Raw genomic sequence first — 15,179 nt, 5'->3', positions numbered from 1 at the left:
TAACTCAGAAGCTGGTAGGGGTTCAAGTGTTCACGTAGCCTGCCTTGGTGAAACGGAATAATGTAGCTGATTTTAGGGTCGAACATTTGAATAAATATGATCTTCTCTGTATTAGCATTACTGTGGTCTTTGATACAGCTTTGTTAGAAATACTAAATGTACATTACGAATAACATTCACTTCAAAAGCCTTGCTGGCTTCATACAACCTTTTTTGGTACTTTCCGAATAATTTCCTTTTCCATTTTAATGTCTTTTGATTTCTCAAAAGATGAACTGAGCACCTTCACATTTATGCACCACCACCTCTCAGCCAATCACCATGCTTGGATCTCACCTTGTCTCGGATGAGCTCCGCTTTACCAGTTTTTCCTTCTTTGTTCAATAAAAGAGTGAAATCCCTTCTTCTCTCCTCTAAAGCTTCTCACACACACTCAGGAGTACACCATGTGGGCTGTAAGTAACACACACACACACACACTCCTACCTCGTTGAGTCTGACCCCTGTATCGCTCACCCTGAGTTGACCCCCTGGACCTGATTCCCTGTTGACCTCTGAACCTTGTCCTGTGTCTACAAAGAACAACGACGACAAGGAAATGCATACATGGAGCTGATGCACACTTGTGGGATGTTGGTTTTGTATGTTTGGGAATATGTGTGTCTGTGCGTATCAGTTTGCTGCGTCTCTTGACTTGAGAACTGCTGGATTCTCCTCCTCAGTGTGCCCCTCTCTCCTGCTGTATTGTATTTAACATGTCTTTTATCTGCAACTAACCTCAACCTGTCCAACATTTCCTACTACTCTCTCCCTGTGCCTCTCTCTGTCACCCTCCCTCCCCCCCCCCCCCCGACTCTCTCCCTTTCAAACCCTCTGAACCTCTCCTTTCATGACCCCAGCTCCACCTCTCTTTCTCCTGCCCTCCTTTCATCTATCCCATCCTTCTTTCCAATCTCTCTCTCCTTCCCTCTTTGTCCTCCCTCCCTCCCTCCCTCCCTCCCTCCCTCCCTCCCTCCCTCCCTCCCTCCCTCCCTCCCTCCCTCCCTCCCTCCCTCCCTCCCTCCCTCCCTCCCTCCCTCCCTCCTCCTCTCTCTCCCTGCCTCCTCCCTACCTCCCTCGCTCCCTGCCTGTTCCTGTGGAGGAGAAGAAAGCGAGCTGTTCCTTTGTGCTTGATCTAACCATGTGTCTGGGTGCACCTGATGGTAGAACATGGTTCTGTCAAGCACCATGGAACGGCCCAGCGAAGGCTGCAGCATGGCAAGACCCAAGAGACAGCCTCCCCCCTCTGTGTGTTTGTGTGTGTGTTTGAAAAGAAGGGTCACAATGTGTCTGTGTATGAACATGAGTGTATGGCTGTTCTAGTCACCCTGCGTTTCTACCCATGTTTGGTGTTCTGTGGTCATGTTGCGGTTCAACCAATGAGGACTTTCCTTCATGTGTCCATCCGTGTTCCATGTATGTTGGTTGTGTGGTTATGTCGTGACCCCTACTACTGATGCCATAGCGGTCATGATGCGGTCGCGTTGCTGTCACTAACGGTTGCATTGGGGTCGGCAGGCTCAGAGGACTACCGCAGTAAGCTGGGAGGGGACTGCTTCGCTGACCTAGCCTGTCCTGAGAAGTGTCGCTGTGAAGGAACCACGGTCGACTGCTCCAACCAGAAACTGACCAAGATCCCCGATCACATCCCACAGTACACCGCCGAGCTGTGAGTCCCCAACCTGTCCTTATGTGTGTGTGTGTGTGTGTGTGGGGGGGGGGAGTTGTCTGGTTAGGCATTTGTGCGAGTGTGTTCGTCAAAGTCCTCTAGTGAATAAAGACTTCTGCCTCTCCTTTTCCTTATCCTCTCTTCCCTCATTCCTCCTCTGTCCTCCCCTCTCTCCTCCTCTGTCCTCTTAACTCTCCTCTCATTTCTCTCCTCATCTCTCTCCCCCTCTCTCCCCTCTCCTCCTCTTCACCCCTCCTATCTCTCTCCATCTAGGCGTCTAAACAACAACGAGTTCACCGTACTGGAGGCGACGGGCATCTTTAAGAAGCTCCCCCAGCTCAGGAAGATGTGAGTGTGTCCTTGTGCTTCTTCTGCAGTCTTCACCAGTCCGTCCAGGCACACAGACTCCTGAACGACTGTCTGGCCGGAGTCAAACCCTCCAGACAAGAACATTCTAAAAGTGTGAAAGGAGTCGGGTTTTGGGAACACGTTGACTCTTTTGGTTATGTGAACGGCGAGCAAATCGATGGATTGCTTTTGAACTTGTTCTCTCTCTCTCTCTCTCTCTCTCTCCCTTTTGCCTGTCTGTCTGTCCATCCATCCGTCTGTTGCCCCCCCTGCAGTAACCTTAGTAACAATCGTATCAGTGACATCGAGGAGGGGACGTTTGAGGGGGCCACGGGGGTCAACGAGTTGATCCTCACCTCCAACCGTCTGGAGAACATCCATCACCGCATGCTGAAGGGCCTGGGGGGCCTGCGCACACTGTGGGTTTCCACACACACACACACATCCATGCACATTCTCCCCCTCCCTTACACGTACACTCACAAACATAGGCACACTGATACACCAACACCCACACACACAAATATGTGCAAACATACTCTTTAGATAAGGTTTTTTTCTCTGATGGCAACTGTACTAATAATGTGTGTGTGTGTGTGTGTGTGCAGGATGCTGAGGAGTAACCGTATCAGCTGTGTCAGTAACAGTAGCTTTGTAGGCCTGAGCTCCGTGCGTCTGCTCTCCCTCTACGACAACCAGATCACCTCCATGAACCTGGGCGCCTTCGACACCCTGCACTCGCTCTCTACACTGTGAGTACACACACACACACTCATACAAACACTAACGCACACCCACGACAAGCACACACTTCCACCAAAAGCACACACCGTAGGTGCTTTAGCACCATGCAGACACACACACACACACACACGTCTAAAATGAAAGCACTCCCCCACCTCAGGAACCTGCTGGCCAACCCGTTCAACTGTAACTGCCACCTGGCCTGGCTGGGGGACTGGCTGAGGAGGAAGAGGATCGTGACTGGGAACCCTCGCTGTCAGAACCCCTACTTTCTGAAAGAGATCCCCATCCAGGATGTGGCCGTCCAGGACTTTGCCTGTGATGACGGTAGGCTCAGACAGACGGCTAGCTTAGCTTGCTTAAAGGTATTCAAATAAGGAATGTTGACAACGGCAGTGTTTAAACCCGTCTATCTGTTAATAGCCGTAACAATACAGAAAAGGAAATGGAAAATAACGTGTACATTTCGCTTCTATACAAAGCCACGTAGCGGGGGGGATTAAACATGCGACCCCTGAGCTATACCCATCCCCAATTACGACACCACTTTGTATTATATCAATCCCCAGCATAGTAACAAGCTCACCGCCCCCCCCCCCCCCCCCCCCCCCCTTCCCAGGTAACGATGAGAACAGCTGCTCCCCGGTGCTGAGGTGTCCAGCAGAGTGCTCCTGTCTGGACACAGTGGTCCGCTGCAGCAACAAGGGCCTCAGCTCCCTACCTAAGGGCCTACCCAAGGAGACCACAGAGCTGTGAGACACACACACTCTCTCACATGCATACACGTACACACTGTGTGTTACATGTCTACTACAAGGGAGAGAAAAGTGAAAATGATGGAAAACTTGTTTTAACTGGTCAATGTTAGTCAACTGTACTGATGTCGCGAGCTAAGTAGCCTGTAAGCGCAAGTCGTCCTGTCTTCAGTAGGAATATCCTATTCCAAACCCCTCCCTTATTGTCTAAACTCAGAGTGAACTGGGTTGAGGGGAGTGTGTGTGTGTGTGTATGTGTGTGTTTTTATGGCGGCAGGGGATATTAAACAGTTCTGTTTGTTATTGCTCAACCTGTAATGGCTATGTCATGGAACTGGAGACGGGGAATGTCCGGAGTTTTGAAAACCCTTCCTTTCTCTCTTCCTCTTTCACTGCCTCTGTTTTCACACCCCTCCTTCTCTCTCTCTCTCTCTCTCTCCCTCTCCCTCTCTTTCCCAAATTCCTCTCTCTCTCTCTCTCTCTCTCTCTCTCTCTCTCCTCTACTCTCTCTCTCTCTCTCTCTCTCTCTCTCTCTCTCTCCTCTCTCTCTCTCTCTCTCTCTCTCTCTCCTCTCTCAGTTATTTGGATGGTAACCAGTTCACTCAGGTCCCAGTGGAGCTCTCCAATTACAAGCACTTGACGCTCATGTAGGTGTTACTCACACACAAACACACACCATGCACGGTGGCAAGAACACACATACACACATTCACTCACTCACACACACATACTTTTTACCTAACTGTCACACACAGCACTCTTACATAGAGGGCCTTGTCTCTTCAAACACTGTTGAACACTTCACTCTGCAAATCTTTGAAGAGAATGGTACTGCTCACACACCACTCTGGTTTGCTGTGAATAAGCTGTGTTGAATTTTTTATGTCGCATTATGTGTGTATTTGTGCATTTATCTGTGCACAAGTTCCAGTGCCATGTTGCTTGACTGTGTAAGGTTTTATGTCTTGTGTATCTATTTTGTGAGAGACTGGGTGAGTGAGGGTGCCCGTGAATGGGAGAGAGTATCTGTTTTGGGATTGACAGTGTGTGTATATACTGTCTGTGTCATAGAGTCTGTTGTGGTTTTTCTTGCAGCGATTTGAGTAACAACCAGATCAGCACGTTGTCCAACCTCAGCCTCAGTAACATGTCTGAGCTGCTTACCCTGTGAGTCTGGCTTCACCCTAGAGTGTGTGTGTGTGTGTGTGGTAAGTGAATGAGAGTTTGTCAATGAGGGATGAGTAGGGAGTGTGTGTGAGTGTGACAGAGAGAGAAAGTGTGTGTGTGTACATGCATGTCCATGAGACTGGGGCAATGTATGTATGTGTGTGTGTGTGTGTGACTGGCCGAAAGAGAGTGTGTGGGTGTGTATGTGCGCGTGAGAGAGCTTCTTTCATGTGTGGAGATGAGTTTGCGCCTGCATGCATGTGTATATGTGCGAGTGCATGTAGGTCTGAGGGTGGGTTGCTATGTACTGTTCTATGTGTGTTCCTGTATGGCCTGATGAGCTTCAGCAAGCACATCTAAACTTCAATCATTAAAAACCACAGTAGTTGTTTGCTACTGTATCCTTTAACACTGACTTGATTGTTGTTGTTGTTGCCATGTTGAAGAATTCTAAGCTATAACCGGTTGAGGTGTATACCAGTCAGAGCCTTCGACGGACTCAAGTCACTACGCTTACTGTGAGTATCTATGGCAACCACACCTATCCCATTAGGGGGTGTGGGTAATGGTTCTAACTTTGTCGGTAAGAACTGGTGTGATCTTGTCTTCTGTCTCTCACTCGGGCTCTCTCTCTCCCTCTGTATTTAGATCTCTCCATGGGAACGACATTTCTGTGATACCAGAAGGAGCCTTCAAAGATCTGTCCTCTCTCTCCCACCTGTAAGACCCACACAGACAAACTCAGTCGCACGCACACTCACAAATAAGCCTACAGTGAACATTTTCACCACAACGTGTAACTGACCTCGCTCTCCTCTTTGTGTGTGTGTGTGTGTGTGTGTGTCCTGTCAGGGCGCTGGGTGCCAACCCCCTGTACTGTGACTGTCACATGCAGTGGCTGTCTGACTGGGTGAAGAGTGGGTACAAGGAGCCGGGCATCGCCCGCTGTGCTGGCCCCAATGACATGGAGGGGAAACTGCTGCTGACCACGCCTTCCAAGAAGTTCACCTGCACAGGTACACACACACCATCGCTCTCCCTCACACACATACAATATCTCACACATGCGAGAACATGCACAGACAGACAGAGACATACACACACACACAATCTCACAGACTAAGACACATAAACTAACAGTGCATGCGCAAATGCCTGGATACAGGTATACGAACGATGCACGAACAACACACACACACCTACAATAAAGAGGCCTGCATGAATGAACATGCACATACACACTAACACACACTTCCTGAATTCTCCCAGAAGACACCACAAGTTGTCTATAATTAATTTCTGCCTACTGGATTTATATTGCTTCAATGGTGAATGAAGACATACCCTTATAAGATATGTTCAGAAGGAATAAAAAAGATATATTCAGTTCAAGATATGTTTTATATACACATGGACTTCTTTTTGACTTATTAACCTGATTTAATCAACACATTATAGAAGTCCCGGGCCTTTGTGGTTTTCTGGTGCCAGGTAATGTAGCCTATCAGAACCCCCTATTCCTGCCTTAATCCCACCTCCCCAGGTCAATCCACCAAACCCAGCCCAGTCCTTGGAATTTCTGCCGCCCCTTGAACTCTGAATGACCAGAATGCACCTCTCTTCCCCATCACTCCTAATCTCGCCCTCAATGGTGTCTCCTTGTTCCATTGATGTCATGTTGCAGGAACAACTGTGTGTGATTATCAGTCTGTGTGTGCGCTCCCACTGTGCGTGTCTGTGTGCACGCCTTTGTGTGTGTGTGTGTACGATACGTGTGTCACAGGCTCATAGTCCAATCTTCTGTATAGTTTCTCAAAATGTGTGTTTGCGTGGATGTGTGTGTGTGTGTGTGTGTGCGTTTGTGCATGCGGTTGTGTGTGGGTGTGTGTGTCCTCAGGCCCAGTGGATGTTAGCATCCTGGCCAAGTGTGACCCCTGCCTGTCCAACCCCTGTAAGAACGACGGCACCTGCTCCAACGACCCCGTCCACTTCTACCGCTGTACCTGCCCTTATGGATTCAAGGTGCGCATGTACACACACACACACACACACACACACGCACACACACAGCTTTGTTGTTGTTCTGTTCAGGAGATGCTTTTATCCTATGCCTGTGTTCTATTTGTGGTCTCACTGATCTTTTTTCCTTTGCTGTTCCATCTCTCATCTGTCTCCGTTCCTGTGTGTGTGCGTACAGGGCCAGGACTGCGAAGAGCCGATTCATGCCTGCATCAGTAACCCTTGTCAGAACGCTGGTACCTGCCACCTGAAGGAAGGAGAGGAGAGCAACTTCTGGTGAGAAACACACATCCACGCTCACACACTCACACACTCATACACTCAGACACTCACACACTCACACACTCACACACACTCATGGCTGAGTGTCTGGCGTGGGCCTGTGGTCATGTCCACTGTGGCTCATTTGGCCTTGTTAGTGGTGCTTAGTTTTGATGAGAGAATGGGCATCTCTTCATTAGGCTGTTTAGGCTTAATGTGGCTGACGGAACACACCCTCGTCTGCATTCACGCCAGGAATTATCAACACCCCTGTCGACCTCTCTTCTTTCACTCCCTCCCTTTTTTTCCATCCCTCCTTTTTTCCTCTCCCTTTGGCCCTTTCTTCCTCTCGCTTATTGCCTTTCTCTCTCCACCTCTCCTGCTTATCCCCTCTCTCTGTCTCTCTGATCTTTCTCTCAGACTTTCTCTCTCCTTTTCCTGTGGTTCTGAATTTAGAATAATCATTATGGAGAGCTGTCGTTGACTCAGTAATGAGATATTAATCCTCCTGTCTGTGTTCCGCATAAGAGCTCTTTATTAGACTGTTAAAGGACCGCTGTGTGTGTGTGTGCATGTGTGTGTGTGTGGGTGTGTGTGCGTGTGTGTGTGTGTGTGTGTGGTAGTACTTAATGCTGATTAGTTTGAGGTACCTTCAGTTTATCACAGTAATGTTTTTACCCTGAGGGTGGGCCCAGATGCATTGTGTGTGTGTGTGTGTACTTCATGGTAGTTTAGAAAGAGTGTGTTACTTTTGTTCCCTGTTATTGTTCAGTCAAAATACATTTTTTATGACTTTATATAACCTTGTACGCGTGTGTTTGTTCTATAAAGTTAAGTGTGTTTTACAAAGTAGTCGCTGTCTATGTCTTAGTGTGTAACGTGTGTGTGTGTTCTCAGGTGTGTGTGTCCGGAGGGCTTCGAGGGGGACATGTGTGAGGTCAACAGTGATGACTGTGAGGACAATGACTGTGAAAACAACTCCACCTGTGTAGACGGAATCAACAACTACACATGCATGTGTTCTCCTGAGTACACTGGTAATACACACACACTTTTCTTCACTAACCCTTGTGTGTTTTGACTACTTGCTCGCCTTGGCCCTATCTTTCTTCTTTCTATATGTATCTATTGCTGTGGCTTCTGTACTGTGCTTATTGTACACACTTACACGTGTGCCGCTTATGGTATGTTTTTCTATCTGTCTCTCTCTCTCTTTCTCTCTCCGTCGTTCTATCTGTCCGTCTGCTCTTGTGGCCGCAGCTGCAACCAATGAGGTGGAGAGAGGTTAGTCTTTTCTGTTCTCTCTCTCTCTCTCTCTCTCTCTCTCTCTCTCTCTCTCTCTCTCTCTCTCTCTCTCTCTCTCTCTCTCTCTCTCTCTCTCTCTCTCCATCTCCCTCCCTTTTCATTCCTACACTCCTGCCTTCCATCTCTCTGCAATACGTGACTCCAGCCCAGTACAACATGGACAGACCCTGTCCTCGCATTGATCACTCACACCTCAAACCTGATTCAAACTCAAACTCCCACAGTAGAAAGGACTTTCTCAAGTGCTTGGCACCCTGCAGCTCTTCAAGGTTTTATCTTTCATCCCTACAAACTATAAAACCCAACGTAAAAAGCAGAATATTACTATCAGGGTGATGTGGGTCTATTGAAAAAGAGTGAGCCCTACATTAATTCCACATACACGCCATTCCCAGTTTAGTCACATAGATGCTATACTGTAACCCTCACTCCTTCCAAGGATCTACTGTGGGTCAATAGAGCTTCCGGAAGGTTCGATAATGGTACTGAAAGGTTGTGAACTCTGTCACAGACTGGAAATACAATGTATGACGTTTCCTTGGAGACAGGGTCATTTATCAGAGACCCACACACACGGTATTGACTCACTGGTGCTAGAGTCATCCATCACTTCCTACACACTAATTGCACTCACACACACACAGTGATTTTTGGGAACTAGGCTGTATAAATTACTAGCTAGATCATTCGATTTAATCTTTTATTGATAGGTGCTGTAGCTAGGGTACATGCGAAAAAAGACAAAATGATCAGACAAAATCTAGTTAGAAGATTATAAAGGGAACCACTTGGACAAAGAAATGTGTGCAATTACAATGAAAAAAGCTAATTGTGTCGCTTTTTTATAATTAAAGTAAATCAGAAATATATATTTATCATTATATGAACATGGGGCATTGAAATTATTTTAATCTAAAAGTCCTGAAAGCTTTGACCAAAACCACTCTTCAACTCAACATGGTTCTCATGATGAACAGCTGTGACTCAGCTCATAACATCATAAACATCATATAAAGAAAAAGGTGTCATCTTTTGTGAATACAATCACTCTAAAGCAATTCTGCACATATGCATAGAAATGTCTGTTCATTGTTAAAATTCCATCAACTGATGGAAGCATTGCCGTATAAATAGAAAATAAAATGTATTCACAATAACATCAAATAACAATGGTAAAATTACTTCTGAAGAGTGGACTTGGTGGGCAGAACAAAACAAAAATAAGGGTGGTGGAATACATTTGGTGATTGGCATTAATCTCTGTGTGTGCATGTGTGCTTGTGTGTGTGCAATGTAGGTGAGCTGTGCGAAGAAAAATTGGATTTCTGCGCCCCAGAGTTGAACCCTTGCCAGCATGACTCAAAATGCATACTGACTCCACAAGGATACAAGTGAGTTAACACACACACATACACATACACACACACACACACGTATGTATTGGGGAGTGTCCCTGGTGATAAAACACCAAAAAGCTTAAATATCCAACAATTTTGTAATTATTATTATCAAGAACAGGCACATTGTAATTCTTTGGTCTTGCTCCTCTTGACAACTAGTGGCGTATCTAAACCTCTAATACAAAACCAAACCCTGTATAAGTATTTTCAAACCTTTATGAGCTACTATACTTATTGCGAATATATGTACAGTAAATAAGAATGATACATTTTTTATAAAACCGAATAATTCACCCTTCGACTGACAATAACCTAAAGATCAGCAACTAAGAATAGCCTAACATGTCGTAGGCGTAGAGTGACTTGTGCTGACAGTTGGATGAGTTGGAGTCCAATGGAGCATCGGGTCCAGCTGGAGCTCCCTGGTGTTTGTTTTAACTAATGTGTGACATCTATCTGGAGATCAGGGTGTGTTTGGGGAAGTCAAAGTGCTACTCTGGCACGCCTGCTGATCGCTTTCCTGTAATATTACAAGATCATAACAAGATCGAGTACTAACTGGGATTCATTCCCTAGTGTGTTGCCCAAATATGTGGTGGTTGCATCAAGTGAAAGCAAGTTTAAAGCATAGTTTCCCTTGACAATTTTCTCTTTGATTCTAGTACATGCTGTTCGATTGAACAGTGATGGACTTTTTAAAGGCTTGTGGAAAGCTTCAAAGGGACAGGACATGTCGATGACGAGCACCCTAGAACATGTTCCCTGTCTGCTCATAAACTTCTCAGTGTCCCATTACCATGCTGATTGGTGTGTGTGTGTTGTCCACAGGTGTGAGTGTACTCCAGGCTACACTGGAGACCACTGTGACCAGGACTTTGATGACTGTGCCGAGAACAAGTGTCAGAATGGTGGACAATGTATCGACGCCGTCAACGGCTACACCTGTGTATGTCCTGAGGGATACAGGTGGGTACACACACACACACACACACACACAGGTGATGTGAAAAAACTGGATGTATAAATTGGATTAAAAAAAAACACTTGTGTCTTACACACATCATAACAAGACATGACGTTTACACATGTTGCACAAATCATGTCAAACCATCAAGATGTTGCCGTGTTTTTGTTGAACTGGCTAACGTGTGTGTGCGTGTGTGTTGCAGCGGGCTCTTCTGTGAATCCCCCCCACCCATGGTCCTCCCTCGCACCAGCCCCTGCGACAACCACGAGTGCCTGAACGGGGCGCAGTGCGTTGTCATGGAGATGGACCCCCTCTGCCAGTGTCTCCACGGTTACGAAGGAGAGCGCTGTGAGAAGTTGGTCAGCGTCAACTTCATCAATAGAGAGTCTTACCTTCAGCTGCCTTCCAGCCTGGTCTCCCCTCAGACTAACATCTCACTGCAGGTACACACGCACACGCACACGCACACACACACACACACACACACACACACACACACACACACACACACACACACACACACACACACACACACACACCCTTGAGTACTTCAAGGACATAAAATCCCAATGATGTAGTGAAGAAAGGTAGGTTTGTGTAAAAGCACTGTGTAACTGTGTGTGTCAGATTGCCACAGATGAAGACAGCGGTGTGCTGCTGTACAAAGGAGATAATGACCACATCGCCATGGAGCTGTACCGTGGACGCCTGCGTGTCAGCTACGACACTGGATCCTATCCCCCCTCCGCTGTGTACAGGTACACTCACACCATCATCATTTGAAAGCCTAACATTTCACATCGAAACACAGTCTAGCCTCACCTCTCCACACAAGTACACACACACGTACACACACACACACACTCAGACCTCCTGACCTGATGTTTGGTGTCCCAGTGTGGAGACGGTGAATGACGGCAGCTTCCATGTGGTGGAGCTGGTGGCGTCAGACCAGATCCTGTCTCTGTCCATCGACGGGGGGGCCCCCAAGTCCATCACCTCCCTCAGCAAGCAGTCCACACTCAGCATAGACTCCCCGCTCTATCTGGGAGGTATGCAGACGGCTGTGTGTGTGTGTGTGTGTGGGGTGTGTCTATCGAAACGCCCATATGTGTATGTGGTGTATGTGTGTTAAGCCATTTGGACCCATCTACAGACTTGACTTCTTCTTTTCCCCCTTGCCACAGGGATGCCCAACCGCGTGTCTAGCTCTGGAGGCGGGGCGGGCCTCTCGGCTCTGCAGCACAGCTCCGGGGGCCGTAATGGCACCAGCTTCCACGGCTGCCTCCGCAACCTCTACATCAACAACCAACTGCAGGATCTGGGGGCCGGGCTGGGGGCCGGGCCGGGCCAGGGGGTGGAGCCCGGCTGCCAGCCGTGTCAGCGGGGGGCCTGCACCCAGGGGGACTGCCACCCCACGGGGCACAGCGGCTTCACCTGCACCTGCCACCCTGGCTGGACGGGCACCCTGTGTGACCAGCAGGTGAACAATCCCTGCGATGGCAACAAGTGAGTCACTCCGTCTCAGGCGTCTCGTTCGTTCGGCCACGTTATCGATCTATTTTTTTTATGTCGTCTGTGCTCCGGTTCACTCGATTAGCTCGTTTATTTCGTTTTTGTGATAAATCGTAATGCATGAATCATGACATCGAATTGAGTCAGACAAATGGACATATCAGTCATGTTTGTTTATCATATTAAATCGACATGCTAAAGTGGTTTGGAGAAGGCATGTATAAAACTGTATTTGTGAAACACAATGATATGACTCCCCCCCCCCCTCAGATGTATCCACGGCTCCTGCCTGCCCATCAACTCGTACTCGTACTCGTGTCGCTGCCAGCCGGGTTTCGCCGGCGTGCTCTGTGACGAGGAGGACCAGGACGCCTTTGACCCGTGTCAGGTGACGCACTGCAAGCACGGCTCGTGCCGCCTGTCGGGCCTGGGCAAGGCCTACTGCGAGTGCAGCCCCGGGTACACAGGAGACGCCTGCGACAGAGGTGAGCGGGGGAGAGGGGGGGGGGGGGGGGTGGGTGTGACAGCAAGAGTGATGGATTGTCATTTGTCCAAACCTTGCTGCCTGTAAAGTCTGCCGTGCATGAAGTGTGTATGTGATTAAGTGTGTGTGTTTCATTAAGTGTTTTGTGTGTGTGTGTGACTTGAGTGTGTAGGAGAGAAAGTGTGTGTGTGTGTGTGTGATTGTTCATGTGTGTGTGATTGAGTGTGTTTGTGTGATTGTGTGTGAGAGAGGAAGAGTGAGTGTGTGATTGAGAGAGAGAGAGAGAGAGAGAGAGAGAGAGAGAGAAAGAGAGAGAGAGAGAGAGAGAGAGAGAGAGAGAGATTAAGTGTTTGCGTGCAGCTGTGTACTGAGCCCCTGAGAGAACGCCCAAAGTGGAGGCCTTGTGGTGTCTGGTGTGATGTGGTCTCGCTCGCCCGTCTTCTCTCTAACTGCCTGTGCTCTGTGTCTCCTGCTCTAACCCCTTCCTCTCTCTGCAACCTCTGACAGCCTCTGAGTCCTCTTTCAACCCCACAAGGGGGGTCACGCAGGTGAGATCTCTCTCTCTCTCTCTCTCTCTGTCTGTCTTTTCTGGCTCATTCTTTCCGTCCGTTTTGTCCACTATCGCAGCATTGTCTTATCCTCGTTCATCAAGCAGGAACGGCGTCTCTCCAGCCTGTCCTGTGTGTCCATGCCGGCTTTGTCCTCCATGAACCCCTCCCTGCTTGTATTCCAATCACTTCCTCTCCTGTCTTCCATCCTTTCATCCGACTCACCTCGCTTATTCCGTCTTTCGCTTTACTGACTCCTACAACATCTGTTTGTCCCTCCATCTTTCCCTGCGTCAAACCAATACATACCCCTTCTGCTTTACTCTCCTTCCTTTTGTTGACAATATAACTGTTGTCCTAAATCAAACTCTGGAACTCAAGTGTCCCTCTCTCCCCATCCCCCCTCTCTCTCTATCTTATTCCCTCCCTCCCTCTCCCTCCCTCCCTCCGACCCCTCCACACGCACACCAGAGGTGGCCTGCCGAGGGGAACGGATCCGAGATGTCTACCACAGACAGCAGGGCTACGCCGCGTGCCAAACCCAGGAGAAGGTCTCCCGCCTAGTGTGCAGGGGCAGCTGCCCGGGGGGGTCAGGGGGCCCGGGGGGGTCCTGCTGCACGCCCCTGAGGAGCAAACGCAGGAAATACACTTTTCAGTGCACCGACGGCTCTTCTTTTGTCCAGGAGGTGGAGAAGGTGGTGAAGTGCGGCTGCACGCAGTGTCCTTCCTTGTAAAGAAAAAGAAAAAAAAGAAAGAAAAGCTAGATACAACCTCCTCTGCCCCTGCCCTCCTTGTTTTGAAGTTGAACCTTGGTGATTTTGTTCCCGTTTTATGGGGTGGGTTGGGTTCATTGCTTTTAGTCCCCCCCCCCACAGCCCTCAATCCCCACACCCCGTCCAAATCCTGCATCACAAAAGCCACCCACTCCCTCCTTACCTCTTTCCACCCCGTCCATCCCTCCGTATTTCTGTGTCCCCACTTGAAAAAGTCAAAACAGAAAACAGAGAAACATCTAGAAAAAAGTTATTGCCAGTTCTGGACTGATCTATGCTTCCTTGGTGGGGATGTTGAATTATATTGTAAAATACAAAAAACTGACTTATTTTTTATTATGAAGCGGAGAAAAAGACAAAAAAACGAGTTGATTTTTTTCCTATCTTCTTTTTTTGCCATGATTCTAAAGGTGTGCGACTTTACTCTTCCCACATAGACTGACAGGTCAGTGATGGATGACCACTTCCTGTAGACTACTTCCTGTATCCTGTGTGTGTGTTTTTAGGACTTATCAAAACTGTAACACAACAGATGCACAAACTTGTGCTGCATTGAGGTATAGGGGGGTGAAAGTCTGGATTACCCTCGCACACAAGACCGCTAAGAGACTGTGTCACATTCACAGACACACACCACACGTGTACACACACACATACAAACTTAAGCACACATACACACACACACACCTGTAGAAGAAGAGTTAATGATTAGTATTGATTGATATTAGTGATCAGGTTAAACATTACCTGTCATTCTCTGCCCGGCTCCTTCATCAATGACAAGTATTTATAGTTTAATAAATACCTGTGCTTATTGAGTAGATCTCCCACGTTTATCTGCCTGATTCCTTTAATATATATTAATTTATATTTGTCCTCATATTTTTGTATTAAAGACATAATCAGTCGCGATAGATTGACTAACATATGGTTGTCCTTTTTTCAGTTGCCTAAGATAAGTTGTTTTTTTTTGTTTTGAGTTTTTTGACCACTGAAAAACTATTGTGTTTTGCCGGAAACATGAGTTACATTTTAATCTGCAAATGTGACGTGAAGACATTGTATATTTTTTGTCGCTTTTTTCCTGAGAGTTTGTACTGTGCCAATACGAAGGTCTTTATATTAGAGTGTAAATGTATAAGTCATTTCCCTGCGTACGTGCTTATGTCCCTAAGAAACACGTTG

General features: G+C 47.7%; 1 protein-coding gene across 1 annotated transcript in view; it reads left to right on the top strand.

Annotated features, from left to right (window-relative positions):
* The window catches only part of slit2 (slit homolog 2 (Drosophila)), a gene marked incomplete at its 5' end in the record, with an annotated part of 21,111 nt that extends 6,965 nt beyond the window's left edge, over window positions 1-14,146 (top strand). Inside the window, 22 exons of the mRNA XM_047045318.1 lie at window positions 1,558-1,708; window positions 1,982-2,056; window positions 2,332-2,475; window positions 2,665-2,808; window positions 2,961-3,127; window positions 3,420-3,552; window positions 4,134-4,202; window positions 4,651-4,722; window positions 5,169-5,240; window positions 5,371-5,442; window positions 5,575-5,738; window positions 6,620-6,744; window positions 6,920-7,017; window positions 7,900-8,039; window positions 9,605-9,698; window positions 10,536-10,673; window positions 10,877-11,117; window positions 11,302-11,432; window positions 11,572-11,726; window positions 11,862-12,183; window positions 12,460-12,674; window positions 13,693-14,146. Coding sequence (XP_046901274.1) covers window positions 1,558-1,708; window positions 1,982-2,056; window positions 2,332-2,475; window positions 2,665-2,808; window positions 2,961-3,127; window positions 3,420-3,552; window positions 4,134-4,202; window positions 4,651-4,722; window positions 5,169-5,240; window positions 5,371-5,442; window positions 5,575-5,738; window positions 6,620-6,744; window positions 6,920-7,017; window positions 7,900-8,039; window positions 9,605-9,698; window positions 10,536-10,673; window positions 10,877-11,117; window positions 11,302-11,432; window positions 11,572-11,726; window positions 11,862-12,183; window positions 12,460-12,674; window positions 13,693-13,955 — 3,185 coding nt within the window. The remainder of the gene's footprint in view (window positions 1-1,557; window positions 1,709-1,981; window positions 2,057-2,331; window positions 2,476-2,664; window positions 2,809-2,960; window positions 3,128-3,419; window positions 3,553-4,133; window positions 4,203-4,650; window positions 4,723-5,168; window positions 5,241-5,370; window positions 5,443-5,574; window positions 5,739-6,619; window positions 6,745-6,919; window positions 7,018-7,899; window positions 8,040-9,604; window positions 9,699-10,535; window positions 10,674-10,876; window positions 11,118-11,301; window positions 11,433-11,571; window positions 11,727-11,861; window positions 12,184-12,459; window positions 12,675-13,692) is intronic.
* Between the last annotated feature and the right edge of the window lie 1,033 nt (window positions 14,147-15,179).

Source organism: Hypomesus transpacificus, chromosome 22, assembly GCF_021917145.1.
Source record: "Hypomesus transpacificus isolate Combined female chromosome 22, fHypTra1, whole genome shotgun sequence".
Taxonomy (NCBI): domain Eukaryota; kingdom Metazoa; phylum Chordata; class Actinopteri; order Osmeriformes; family Osmeridae; genus Hypomesus; species Hypomesus transpacificus.
The sequence above is the reverse complement of the archived record's forward strand: the minus strand, read 5'-3'. Positions and strand labels throughout refer to the sequence as shown.